This window comes from Lygodium microphyllum, chromosome 24, assembly GCF_053477565.2.
Source record: "Lygodium microphyllum isolate KBCC chromosome 24, Lygodium_microphyllum_v1.1.10, whole genome shotgun sequence".
Lineage (NCBI taxonomy): Eukaryota > Viridiplantae > Streptophyta > Polypodiopsida > Schizaeales > Lygodiaceae > Lygodium > Lygodium microphyllum.
In genome coordinates this window covers 42,234,893-42,250,299 of record NC_141158.1, presented here as the reverse complement: position 1 = coordinate 42,250,299, position 15,407 = coordinate 42,234,893, and the positions used below count along the sequence as shown (strand labels likewise).

General features: G+C 39.2%; 1 protein-coding gene across 1 annotated transcript; it reads right to left on the bottom strand.

Moving 5' to 3' along the window:
• Positions 1-894: 894 nt before the first annotated feature.
• On the bottom strand, positions 895-1,458 carry LOC148015014 (histone H1-like). The gene has a single exon (XM_087665157.1). The coding sequence runs from the start codon at positions 1,456-1,458 to the stop codon at positions 895-897; it is 564 nt and encodes a 187-aa protein (XP_087521283.1).
• Positions 1,459-15,407: the final 13,949 nt, after the last annotated feature.

The window sequence follows — 15,407 nt, the reverse complement described above, 5'->3', positions numbered from 1 at the left end:
GCATCATAAAACATCAAAATTCAATGTATTGTAAATTATCAACAATCCCCTTCTCCCTATCGTTTAGAGTTATGCATTCTTTTGTAGGTTTAAGGTGTTTTTTTAATATATTTTTCTTTTATGAAAGTAATAAATCCCACTTTAACATAGAGATTGGGCTAAACCAAGGCTAAACCTCATGCTTTAAATCTACCATACATTCACAAACATGAATCTTACTTTTTCTTTTTTTTTGGGTGCAAAAAACCTATTTTTTTTATTTTTTTCTTATTTTTTTCTATTTATTTATAGAAAAGTATTGATATTTACTTATTTATTGATTTATATTGATTTATCTTACTAAGAATTATTTTCTTATCATGTTTCAACCTATAGGAATAGTATACGCACGACAAAACCCCCAAAACTTGTAAGAGAGGGGAATTTCATAATGGGAAAATACTAACTACACTGATTGATATATAAGGTGTTAGGGACTTGATTTTTGACCATCAGATAATAATACAAATCTCCTTTCATCTTTACCTTTCTCTCGAAGCTTTCATGACTTCTTCTTCTCTGTGTGTTTCTCTCTCCTTTTCTAGTCTTTCTCTCTCCTCATCACTCTCTTTCTCTCTCTTCTGCTCTCTCTCTCTCTCCTCTTCTTATCTCTCTCATGTCCTCTTCTTGAAAGGTTGTATTAGAGCCATAGGTTCTTCATCCACTTGGCCAACATTCCATTTAGTTATCTTTTTTTTAGTCACAGAGATTTAAGAGCCACAGGTACACAGATACAAACATGACATGGAGCAGCAGTGCAATTACCAAGGATTTTTGGACCACAAGGACTGCAGGTATGGAGCATTAATGGAGTCTTGGACCAAGTTTAGAGGATGGACAACTAGATTTGGCAGCTCATGGATCATTTTGAGCCAAATTTGAAGATGGAGCTCCAAGTTGCATCGTGCTACTACTGTCTACAGCAGGCTTGGAGGCGCTACATGCTACAGTAGGCTTTGACACCTTCGAGACCTTCATCTTCTTTGGAGACTTGCTTGCACCCTTCTTTGGCTTTGGCTTTGCCGTCACAACCTTTGGTACGAATGCAGGCTTCTTTGGCTTCGCATTAGGTGCCTTTGCTTCAACAGGCTTGCTTGGCTTCTTCAGCTTGTCAGAGAGCTTGTATGAATTCTTCACCTTCACAAGCTTCCCATTTGAAGATAGCTTCTTCAATTGGATGGACAAAATCTTCTTGTAATTAGGAGGAAGGCCAGATTCGTGCTTGTCCTCAAGGAATTTAGCTATGGCATGTTGGCTGGATCCAGTTCTATCCTTGAGGGTGAAAACAGCCTCTTTGATCATCTCGAGGTAAGTCGGATGAGCACCAGGCTTGGATGAGCCCTTGGGAGAACGGGGCTTCTTCTCCAAGACCAAGTGACTTCTCACCAATGTCCAGCTGATCAAAAGAAGATTCAACATTTCACTGCACCTCTCAAAACTAAGCAAAGAAATGTCATGACAACTCCAGCACCTAATCAATTAGCGTCTTCTCCTCATCTTGGTGTGAGTGTTTAGTCTCCATAGGCTTAGGTTCCATATACACTCTTAGAGGCTCTCCTCTATATCTCTTGTAAGGAGGGGTGGTGGTCTCATACAACACAACATCAGGATTACTAGCTAGAACATCAGATTTGGACCACAAGCAAGTCAACCCATGTTGCAAGAATAGAGATTCTCAAGGTTTTTGGGAATCCATCTCAACTTCTTAACGAGGACAGACAAATGTCTCAAGGATTCGTGTGATGATGAGAACCTACAAGCTTGGATCTGGATGATCTTGCAAGCTGGGGTTCGAAGAGCCAATCCAGTCTTCTCTATCTCTGATATGGGAGCATCCCACTGCCTGTAAGCATCAAAAAGATTGGTGAAGCTTCTATTCATGAGCAAGGCATCCTCATATAGGACTAATGTGTGAACTGCAGCTTTGTCATGCAAATGGAGGCATTCAACACAAGCCACACATTCCAGACAAATTATAACACGGATATTCAGTAAATGTACAGGGACCAGCCGGGTCTTAAGCTAATCGTAGCCTAATTCCAGTATTGTACATGGAGATCAGTAAAGATATCAATCAGACACGTAGACCGATCCGTTTTAGTAGACTAAGCATCGCCCCATTCCACTCTTCAATTGTCACTATCGTTTTTGTGACCTCGAGCACAAGATCAGGCATACTACTTGAGGAATAAGCCAATATTTATCATGTGCTTCACTCTTGCTGCCCCTCTCTACCAAATTATTTATGAGGGGCTGGTGGCCCTCAAGAAGGGGTGCTGTGTCAAGGCCATGGATGCTTTACATCACTCTGATGATCCGGCCATGGATGCTTTACATCACTTTGATGATCCCTATTGTGCTTCTTGTGTTTCTTTTGAGCTCTCTAGGTGTACAAGACAGGGAGAGTGGCTGTATGCACAAATTAGCTACTATGCATGATTGGGGGTTTGAATTTTGTGGAATTCTTCTTCTATGGCCTTCAAAGCATGCATGAAGCTACTGAAGCTCAATCCCCTCCTTCTCCCATTGAAGAATCAAGCTTGAAGACTCAATTCTTAGCTGAAGTTTTGTCATCGTGAAGCTAATTGGAGCATTGGAGAGCAACCTTAGGACATTGGTACTGATTCTCAACCCTTCTTCACTAATCAAAGAGGTAATTGACTCTTGAACTCTCTTTTATTTTCATCCTATTGCTGAGCCAAAAAGCCTATTGTTGGGATAGATTCAAGTAGTCAATCATGCATTTTATTGAAGGTTTCAATGCTTACATGCTGCCAATTTAATCTCAGTCCTCTCTTAGGCTTTCTTGCATTGAAAATGGTCCATTCTATACTGAAATTTTTCACTACTGTTTAGTGATTGCATCACCCTAATCTCTTGACTTGTGATGATTGTTTGAGCATAAACTAATCTCTGAAATCCATTGTAAATGAGGTGAGATAGCAATGAGTCACTGCTTGGTAAGCCCTACCCTTGACCCCAATTTTCCATTCCATGCATTTCATGAAAAGGTTCGATTCCTACTTCCAAATGCATCTCATGCTGGGTGTTTAATTAATAAATGTCTGCCAGGTATATTTTGGATGAAAAAAAGCTCGATGCCACGTGAGGTGGCAAGACAAAAGAGGGGTGACCCCCCCTTGCCATCAAAAACCCTGAAGGGGTACACAATGTGTCCTCGGGGGAACTTTGCCTACCTCCTAGTGATCCAGAGCCTGAACTTGTTTGCAAGTGCATAGATATTTTGGGGACAGTGAGAATTGGCATGTCATGATGATGCCATTGATGTCTATGACATATTGATATACTTGGAATTATGCCACTGGTGTATATGGCATATTGATGTACCACTGATGTACTTGCAATGATGTATGACTGAGAATCAATGCTAAAATGTATCTTTAAATACACATGCAGTCATGTATGCAGTTATGACAGTGAATGCAACAAACAGTGCATGTATGATGCTCATATGTGAGTGACACGATCGTGGGAATGCTCATTTTCATGCTCAACAGTGATGTTATGGTGTTGACCATGTGCATGTATGCTAAAGAAATGTATGGTGCCATGGGAGAAGTGATTGCAGACATACAAGGGGACCATATTTCGGCTCTCTTGAATTCCTACAAGGTGCTATAGACATTTTTAATCAGTTTACAGAGTGAAGAGTGAGTACCAACACTAAAGAGTGGGCCCCAAAGAGTGTTGGCAGAACTCATTAACCCCCCTATCAATTTGGCACTTTAGTTGGGCAATACCCATCCCTTACAGGCCAAAACAGTCCCCTACTGCAGGGTGTAGGACTGTATAAAATAGCTACATATTTGCTGTTAGAGAATTTTTTGGACTAAACTTGTAGTAGCGTGCATATGCTCAATTTGAAAAGGACATCCTTGGCTTCAACTTGAACAAAAAAGTAGGTCAATCAAAGCTCCCTAGCTCACATTACGAGCAAAACAGTGAGCGGGGGTCTAACGGGATTGCACCTAACCATGGCAGGGAATAAGGGAAAAACTAAGGAAAATTATGACCTTCAACAAACAAATAAGGGATGCACGTGCCCCGAGGGATGAAACTAACCCTAAGGTGGAAGATGAAGATTACTCTCATGAAGTTGGGAGCCTCAACGCACTCACTAACACCCCCAATTTGTATGAGACAAGGCATGCTGAGAGGCATGGAGAATTGAAGGAAGGCATTGGTCAAATGAAGACCATTATGGACACCCTTGCTGCCTAGCTCACTAAGTGGATGGAATTACAAATGAATAGAAAATAGAAATAAGATCAGCCACATGTACATGATGCTGAAAGAACCACCTTCCCATCAGTTAATGCAAATTCTCATGGGCATTATGCACCCAATGCTTATGCTTATGGCCAACATGTATGTGCTGATGGTACATACTATGACCCGCAGGCATCTTATGAATATGGATAGTAGCAACATGCAAATGAACATGAGCAATATGCAAGTACATCTAGACAGCATGTTAATGCTTATAGATATGATGTACCATGTCATAATGCAAAGTATCACTCCATTGAACCGTGGCAACAAAATGGCTATTATGGGCAACATGCTTATGCTTATTAGCATCCACCTTTTCAGCAACATAGTCATGATTATACATGTGAACCTTTCTTAATTGAGCACCCCAGTTCTTTTGAACGTGACAATAATGGTCATTCTTATCAGTACTCTTCTAGCTTTGATCAGTAGCAAGTTCATAACTACCATGGTATCCTATATCCCAATCAGTTCATACCTCGTGATTACCCAAATGTAATTATGAGTTATTTTCAAAGTGCTGATGATGAAGAAGAGAGCAATGAGCAAGATGAACAACAAGACTGGGATAATGAGCAACATGATCAACAAGAAGATGAGCAAGAAGACCAAGAAGATGTACAAGAAGGGAACAGTGAAGAGCAAGATGTACAAGCTAATGACATCTTAGCTTATGAATCACATGAGGCACTCACAGATGTAGATGGTTACGCTGAAGGTTTTAGACTCCTGGAGAAACCTCATGATAATATTCTTGAGCATCAGTTTACACTTAATCAAGGTTTACAATAGCCATTGAACGCATTTGATAATGAGTACCTTGATCATGGTTATGATGATTGGTATATGTTCGATGATGATATAATACATGATTTGGGCGTACATAAATATGAAGATGGCATTGTGCTTCTCTATGATCCGGGAGATTATGGATGTGATGATGGACTTGATTATGGGGATACTTCATTGTATCCATTTGATCTAGGTGGATTGGAGTATGTGGTTGATGGGCATTCTCTTCTCTTGGACAATCATTATGATGAATACCTTTTGATCCAAGAGGTGAATGGATTGCTTGGGATCTCTTTTTGACCAGCATCCATCTTTTTCGGTAGACTCTTTTGGCTGAATATTGGTTATCTATGGTCATATTTTAGTGTAGGGAAGATTGCAGACATCTCACTTTTTTACACCATATTTTACTCTGAACTTTGAACATACAAACCCAACCTACATGGGCTGAAAGCACTTACCAAGAGCTCAATCTTGATGTGTAGCATGCCTCGATCAGAGTCTCCTACAGAAAGTTAATAGATTTACTACAGCAAGGCCTGTAGTAAACAACTTGTTGACAACTATCTACAGCTCACATTTACTCAAGATATTTGGGTCAAAATCTCATTTTTATAATTCCCCAATAAGGCCCATGTATTTTACATACCCCAATGACCCATCATATGCAATAATACCTCTTCATTCATTAGTATACCCCTATAATAATGCAGCAGTGTAATACTTTGATCTACTCCTGCCCAGTTATCAATTGTGCCTAAATTGTTTTTGAGGGAAAAAAACCTTCGAGTGGGGATGGAATGTGAGAGAGGGGGATTTAATAATGAGAAAATACTAACTACACTAACTGGTATATAAGGTGTTAGGGACTTGATTTTTGACCATCAGATAATAATACAAGTCTCCTTTCATCTTCACCTCTCTCTCCAAGCTTTCATGGCTTCTTCCTCTCTCTCTCTCTCTCTCTCTCTCTCTCTCCTTTTCTAGTCTTGCTCTCTCCTTGTCACTCTCTTTCTCTCTCTTCTTGCAGTATTTCTCTCTCTCACTCTCTCTTCTTCTCTCTCTCATGTCCTCTTATTGACAAAACTCATAGTTCCCCTTAAATCACATAATCGCATGTTTTGCGTGTTTAGCATAAAATCATTATATGACTGATTTTTCTTGATTACTTCAACGTGGCTGATAAATCAAAACATTGGCAACAAAATATAATCATTTTTAATCATTTTCAACCAAATTTTATCATAAAACAATGAAATCTATGATCTGTTTGTGAAATCATGCCTCTTATGATGTACATATTTCGAAATTGGAGGCCCACTGATGCTCTTTAGTAGCTGCTATTGACAATCCATCCAACTCCGATCTATGTTCCTTTGCGCTCCCGCATCATCACATGATCAAAATCTTTCATCTCAACCCACCCCCTTCTCTCATACACTAATCCATGAGAACATACAACAAGATGAGAGAGGAGAGAGGAGAGAGGAGAGAGGAGAGAGGAGAGAGGAGAGAGGAGAGAGGAGAGAGGAGAGAGGAGAGAGGAGAGAGGAGAGAGGAGAGAGGAGAGAGGAGAGAGGAGAGAGAAGAGAGAAGAGAGAAGAGAGAAATACTAAAATCAAATCTTTTCATAGAATGCATCAATTTCTAATCCGTTTGTCGTGATGGAGGGCAAGGAAATTGAGGATCTTGCTGTCTTGAGCATTCCTTGTAACTCTAACGATCAAAAAATGAGCTTTTTTAATCATTTTGGGGGCATTTGAAAAAGGGGCCTCCTCCCCATGTTTCATGAAATCATGACTCTTCATTTCGTAAGATTAAACCAAGCTTAAGCTTTTAAACACAAAAACTAGTTCAAGTTCTCCATGTTCACGCTTGGCTGAATGGTTTTTTTATCAAATGGAGGCCTAAACGAACTCTGATTCGAGATCTGACTGGACGGTCGGCTTCATATCGTCAAAGTCTATCTTTATAATGCCAAATCTTGTGGAGATTAAATATGGGATCAAATGGACTCTAATCGATGAACGAGACTTGCATTAGGTTCTTGGCATCGAACTCCATCTAAGAAAACTCTAGCTCATCAATCCACAACGTTTCATTTTGCATGAAAACCTGAGCTCTTTTACACTTCAAAATGGGCTTTAAATATCTGCTCTCATTTTGGTGACATGGGATAGAGTGACTCAATCCATCAAATCCCACAAAATGATATGCACAAAATAACAACCATTAAAAGCATCAAGCTGCCACAAAAAATATACTCAACAAAGCTTAAGTACAGCTCTCACCCTACCCCCTGACAAAATCAAGGCATAAAAATCCACAAGGGATAGGCTCAATATAATCTGATAGAAATTCAAAGTGATTCGCTAACCAATTGCTCCAACAGAGACAGGCAAAAAGAACCATCAAAGAAGTCATCCTAGGTGGTGGCTTGAACTACCTACCTAACTTAGACAACTAGACCAAGAACTCATACTAGGCGAGAACTCCTATAGCCTGGTCATCAAAAATTTTCTTTTTAACACATTTTTCTTTTTCAAGGTTTCCATACTCAGACATGTAAAAAGGAGGGAGCTTAGCATAGAGTGATACAGGGAGAATAGGGCATCGGCCTCAGGTCTTGACACGGTACCCAAGAACCTACCAACAAACTCTCATAAGGTGGCACTTAATCCTCTTCTTCTGCTCACTTTTACTTTTACTCCAACCTTCCTTATTTCTTTATTTTGGCTAGCTACTATCCCAAGGAAGGCAAGGCATCTCAGCCCCCCAAGTAGTTTGACTCATCCCAGGAATGTATCAGACCTTTGCAAGGCAATAATTAATTGATCTTAAGATTTTTCATTCTTTTCTTTTCTTTTTAAGGGATTAGAACCCCTTTTTACACACCTCTGTATTTTTATTTCAAGAATATTTAAAATTTTCTCTTATTTTATTTCAACAAGCTTCTCTAACTACCTCACACTAGCAAAGACCCCTAGAGTAGCTGCCTAGCAACAAGAAGGATAGGGTCACTAGGACTGCCTTCTAAAAACAAGTCTTTAATACCCGACAATATCTTTACAGGAGGTAGACAACTACGCGAACCTCCCCTAGGTATACCTAAATCTAACCCTAGGACTTTATGCCTTGATTACTAGTCCCCAACAAATGAAAAGAAAATAACCCCCACATACACATATAACACTATCAACTTATAGGAAAAACTCAAAAAGGCGACAACACTACTTAAAATGGCCACAAGAAGCTCACACACAACAAAGGCTCCCTCTAGACACTTCATCAAACCTATCTGATACAGTCACTAAAATAGAAAACTATTAAATGCACATGTACCAAACAGACACATGGCCCTCTTGGCCTAAAGAAATTTAGCATTTCACAACCAATAAATTGGCTCTCTTAGCCTAATGAGATAATCCACATTACTATCAATCAGTAGTATATTGCTAAGAAAAACCCTTGGTCCTAACATCCCTCTACGAAAGCACAAGACCAAACAAGGATAAGGGCTCCTCATGCCCTACCCTAAGTACATTAGGTTATTGGCTAACCCCCTCGTATCAATAGCAAGGGGTGTCTGACAAATATGACGATAAACAATCCTATGCGTCTATGAAAAAATAGGAAGGTGCTCAATTGCTACCTGAATCATGACCCACAATTAGAAAAGACATCTTTGACGAAAACATAATTGGCCAACGAATCTGCAAAGTGATTCTACTGTGTCAAGGAATTAGCTGACAAGTCACCATCTCAAAAATATGCAACATATCCAAGGATGCATGACAATACATCTATAAGATAGGATCCCGTAAATTGTAGGTCCCATTCATCTAATTGATCACTAACTACGAGTCACCTTTGACCAATAATCAACAAATACCACCACATCGGAGGACTACATTCAGCCCCATAATCAAGGCATTGTATTCTGCCATATTTTTAGTAGAAGAGGATCCTAAATACACTCCCATTTTCATGGCAACTCTACATTAAGGGTCTTTATGACCGCACCAACCCTACATCGGGGGCCTTAATGACTACATCAATGTTTGCATGTTTAGCGGGTCCTCGAGAAGCTCTGTCAAAATACAAAGTATAGACCTGGTTTTTAGTGATAGGTCATGCCATATTGATCAGCTCCCTCGTACTTATGATAATCAAAATCAAGTCGAGAGAGAGAGAGAGAGAGAGAGAGAGAGAGAGAGAGAATGAATAACATGTATAATCCCCAATGGTGGCAATATACCTTAAGATTCATCTTACCACTCAAAAACCTTATAACCTTTACCCCACCAAATCACTCGACCTTAGTGGTAACGTTGCTCTAGATAAGGATGCTCAAGATAGGGAATGATTCATTCCATCTTATCCTCTCTATATCTTTTGCAAGTTAAAGCTGAATCATGAAGGACCTACATAGACACCAAGTCCAACTTCAGCCCTTACACATAGTAAGGCTTCAGCTTATTAAAGTTAACTTTAGTTTTAAACTCTAACCCCTACAAATCTGCTAAAAGGGTTGTAGAGCCATTCTATCCTATACGTACAATTTTGTATGGCCCATCCCACTTGGGTTTCAACTTACTAGGAAATAGCTCACGATAAACATCATAATACAGTACCAACTAAACCTTCACAAATTTATACTTCTTAACCCGAAGGTCGTGAAGTGCTTTCATTCTCTTATTCCCTACCTCTTGATGTAATAAATCCTACAATCGGATTTCCTCAAGATGTGCAACAAAAGTATATATTTCCTGTAATGCTTCTGGCTCTCCCAACGAGTGACTAAGAGCAAAATGCATAGTGGGTAGCTCTATTTCCAATGGCAAAATGTACTCCTCTCCATATACCAATTTGAATGGGGTGTGGCCAGTAGCTCTCTTGAATGTTGTGTTGTAAGCCCACATTGCCACATATAATTTATCATCCCAATCTTGCTTACTTTTAGATACTATCTTGGATAAGATTCTCATGAATTGTTTATTTCTGCTCTCTTCAATGGCCACCAACATCCAACACAGAGAGTCTTCTAGGCGGTAAGGAGCGAAGCCTGTCAAGTGTCCTTTAAGGATGTGAAGCAAAAACTAGCGAAAGTGCCAATCCTAAAAGCACCCAAAAGAGGTGAGGTTTTCTATATATTTTCAATAGTCACAATGCATAGTATGAGCTATTGTTTAGCCCAATTTGGGAAAAGAAATGGTATCATCCAATTGCCTTTGCTAGCCGAAAATTGGAAATATTCGAAGTCAACTATACTTACATGGAGAAATTGTGCCTTGGTATGGTTTTCACGACAAAGAAATTTAGGCACTATATTATCTATGAGAAAGTAGTATTTTTTACAAAGACGAAAGGATTTAGACTATTGATGAACATTTTGCAACCGCTTGACCATTTAGCAAAGTGATTAATCACTTTGCACGAATTTGATTATGAGATTAGGAGTAAGGCACCAAAGCTACAAGGTATTGTGGAATGTCTGGTGGATTTCGGAGAGCCAAAGGAAATTATAGCTAAAGGAAGTAGCATTGAAGGTCTATTTAAAATCAATACATCTTCCATTCCTTCTTGGTATGCGTCTACAACACATTATCTATCTACACAGGGATTTGGGGCTTCTTTATCAAAGCTTGAGAAGAGAAAGATTAAGCAACAATCACTATGCTTTTCAATTAGAGTGGGTGTCTTGTATTGGAAAGGAGTAGATGATATTTATCGTCGATGTGTAGTACTTGATGAGGTACCATTCATATAGAGGAATGTCATCATTCAGGTGGAGAATATTTTGCTAATTCTGCCAGTGCATTGATAAATTTTTGATAATATCCCACTGATGAATAGAAAGTTGTATACCTCTTTTGAAGTACGTGGTGCACACTTATAGCTACTATAACCTTTATCTTTTCAGGGTTAGTCGCAATACTAGCCGAACTAACCACATGGCCTAGTAACAACCCATAGGGCACCCCAAAGACACACTTTCATGGATTAATAGCAATGCAAAACTGTCTACAATGCTCAAAAATTTTCCTTAAAATGATCAACTACCTTTCCCTTGTGGTGATTACTCCCAAATCATCAATTGAAGACTTTTAACTCCTCTAGGAAAATGTCACCAAAAGTCTTATCACTTGTACATTGCCAAGAAGCAAGTGCATTGTGTAACCCAAAGGCCATCACATGATATGCAAAGGTACCAAAGACAGTGATAAATGTCATTTTCAATTTATCTTCCTCTACAATAGCCATTTGGTTGTATCCAGTAAATCAATCCATAAATGAATAGATTTTCTTACCCACTAAAACTAATCCAAAAACTAATTAAGAAATGGTAATGGATAGTAATCCTTAACATTCTTCTTATCAAATTCTGTGAAATCTATGCAAAGCCGAATCAGATTATTCTACTTTTTCTTGATAACTAGTGCACACCACTCTTTGTGTTGAACTAGAAATATTAGGCTAGCTTTCCATATTTTTGTCAATTCTTCAAGTAGCCCATCCCTTAATTCAAAAGACATATGTCTTACCTTTTGTCACACAGGGCAATTGCCTTCCTTTAGGGAAATGGTATGAATAGCCATGCTGGGAGGAATGCCTCTTAGCTTATCATAACTCTAAGTAAAGATACCCCGAAATTCCTAAATCAAGGACACATAGTCCTTCCTTTATTTGAAAGTGAGCATCATGGATTCTAATTTGATTGGACGCGAATCATTCATCATACCAAGGTCTAGCTCAATTACGTTCACATCTCTTATCCTCTCTTGAGCCTTTATTGGCTCATTCAATGTTACTCGATTAATATCCTCTATAGTGGACCCCTCATTGGATTCATCACTTGATGATTATTCACTAGCAAATGGACAATATGATGTGTCTAACTATGATGAGAATCTCACTTTGAGGAGATTCAGGATAAGGATTTACTACTACACGTCTAGCACCTCTACCAAAGATCAACCAGCTAGCAGGCATATCCACTTGACAATCTGCTTATAAGATCCATGGCTTGCCTAGCAATACTTAATAACTAGGCTGCCCTACCAACCCAATGACCCTAAAGTCCAGAATACATTCCACATTGGTAATGGCCACATGGACTTTAGTAATGCAACCTTTGGGTTGTCTCAAAATATCATCAGCCAGCCATTCAGAGAATCGTAGAGCCATTTTTTTTATATTTCTAATCCTAGCCTCTCCATCAATTCCAAACTCATAATGTTGATAGAGGATCCTATATCCACAATAGCATGATCCACTAATATTCCATCAACGTATGTTGGTACCCTTGGATAATGTTTTTCAGCATGTTCAAACCAATCATCACCTACTCACGCTATCCCCAAGGGCTCAACGATATACCCAGTGTGAAGAATATTCTTAAATTATCTACGCACTCCTAGACACAACTTAATCAACTATAGGAGGTTTACATCCAGTTTAACTTCACAAAGAGAACTCGCTAAATTGAATTCATGATAGCTAGCAAGAGCTTGCTTTTCTCGCCACACCGTTCTCTCCTTTGGTCTTTGAACCGACTTTGGTGCCTCTTTCTTGGCTTTTGCCTTCTTTGGCAATTCCTTATCCTTTTTGGGGTTGGCTTTACTATCAATGGCTTTCAGGGGTCCACCTTCCATATCAGGATTAAGGAATTATGTCCCCTTACCATCTTGCCTAGGGCTTTACTTGACAGGTTTTACCTTGTCTTTGTAAGCTTCTTTATCCTTTTGACCTCTTGTAACAACCTGTAAATTAGAAGCTTCAGTCCCATTGACACAAACAACTTCAATAAGGTTGACTCCACTGCCACTAGGCAGCTCCTCTACCATAGCTTTCTCTCTTTGTAGTATTTGTTTCAGTCCCTCATCTTGCTAGAGATTATTCCCTTATGCTCGATGGTTGACTAGACCTAGCTTTTTACTTCCCTACTATGGAGAGAGTTAATCTTGTTCCAACAGGTACTAGCTAAGTGATCAGACTTTCTACATATGCCACATTCAACATTTAGGCAATTCCTAAGGAAATTTTGGTTGCCACACCACTTACAGCTAAACTTGATGGGGCACCCTCCTCAGGGCATCGACTCCCTATCAAATTCTATTACTTCTTAAGGAAATTGACATCAACGGTTATTTGCCTATATTGTTTAGTGATCATGTCAGTATAATGCTTCATCATATCATTAACTTTTCCAAGGACATTTGAGGCAGTTGACTCATAGCTGCAATCCTCTATATATCATTCCATTGGTCTAGCCACTTGATTGAGAATTGGTTGTTGATTTCATAGAACAACAGTAGGATTTATCGTTTGGCTTCCAACATTTAGTGGAGCAATGTGACTAGCCATAGGCATGGTCACACTGGGAGGAGCTAGCAACATGGGCACGTTTTGAATCATGTTTCCTCTCCCATTGGAAGTACTCATGGGCATCCCTTGCCCTCCATTCGTTAAAGCCAAAGTATTTCCAACACCTAGACCCAGATTCTAGTTTTCCCTAGAGATATAGGCCACTTATAATTGCGATTCTATCTCCTCTACTCTTGTAATAGCCATATCAATGTCAGCAAGGGCAACACTACTCAACTGCACTTGAATGTTAAAGTCCAGCCTATTCAAAAAGTATTACAACTCAACAACAACTAGAATAGAAATATAGGTTTACAACTTACAAAATACTTTCTTCAGTTTCTTGGCATACCCATGAAAATTCTTATGAGGTTCTTGACGTGTTACATTGAGAACACATAGCCAATATTGACCTCCCCTTTTAGGGGCAAACTCTCTCCAAATGGCCACAAAGAATAAGTCAATCATAGTTATGGTTCTAGACTCTAAGCTATGATACCATACTACATCTCATCCTTTCAAAGTCATATTAAAGAACATCATCAAGTGCCCATCTTGGATTTGATAGTTAAACATTAACTTTTGGAATTCATTAATATGAAGTTATGCATCTTTCTCTACTAACCCATTAAAAAAATGGATAGAGAAAACCCTAAGCCTGGCAAGTTCAACGTTCCTGTTGGGATTGCAATGGGTTGCACCATGGTGACCGAATTCACTAAAGGAGTTTGGACAATGGGAACTATTACTCCACTCGAAGTGGGCTGACTAACTAGAAGAGGGGAAGTACAATAACTTCCTCTTCCTAACAGACTATGCGTAGAATTAGGGTTTCTAAGATCCCTCCTTTGTTGTAGGAATATTAGACTACTCCTTTGCAGAGAATATCTTCTAATAATTTCGGCTTGTCATCTAGCCCATCCAACTCTATCTTGCTTCTGAAGCTCAGCTTAGCGGTCTTTTAAATCTATCTCACTGCCTTTTGGCATACACTAATAAACCAGTCCCTATTGACCGAGATTTGGAAACTGCCACTTATTAGCAGCTCCTAGCAAACGCACCACTTGTCAGATCTAAAAAGGGCCCTACATTGGCTCTATGGCATTAGCCGCGGGCCTCTGCTACTCACCTCAAACCACCCCACACAATCTCATGGCCAGGAGTATCTAAGGGTTATAATACCCTAACCTGGAATACAGAACTTTCACATTTGTATGATTTATAGACCAACTAGTATCCTTCTCCACGCTCCTCAAGGGGAGTCCCTAAACATATTGGTGTTATACACTACGTAAGCACATATAAAGGAAGCACCCCTCAACTGATTATTGCAGCTCCACTACAGCTCTCCTACACCTCGGGAATTGGCCCCAAGATACGTCGTGGCACACATAAAACACATTCAAAAAACAAGCTTCACTCTTTTGATAAATCGATCCAAGAGATAATGAATAATCCTCACTAAGTTTCCCCCAAAGAACTAAATCTCTAACCCTATAGCTTAGGGCGCCTCACACTCTCAATGTAGGCATCGCTCATATAAATAGTTGATATGCATCCCAATGATACCATATGGTGCATACAATGCAATTGTGTATGACTATCATGCTCAAACAAGTTCATTCATTAGCAATCAGCATCGTGAAAGTGTGAAAACAATTCTTTTCGTGTCTTTTCTTCTAAACTGCAATTGCCGCGTTGCTTAGGGCTAGTACCAAGCATTCTCATGCTACTAGACCCTTTTAATTTTAGACAACAATGAACCCTATATATTGTGCATCATAAAACATTAAAATTCAATATATTTTAAATGATCAACAACCCCCTTCTTCCTATTGTTTAGAGTTATGCATTCTTTTTGGTAGGTTTGTATTTTTCATGTATTTTTCTTTCATGAAATCAATAAAAACCCACTT

Coding starts and splice junctions, on each gene's coding strand:
- LOC148015014 (XM_087665157.1), bottom strand. CDS start 1,458: ATGTTGAATCTTCTTTTGATCAGCTGGACATTGGTGAGAAGTCACTTG.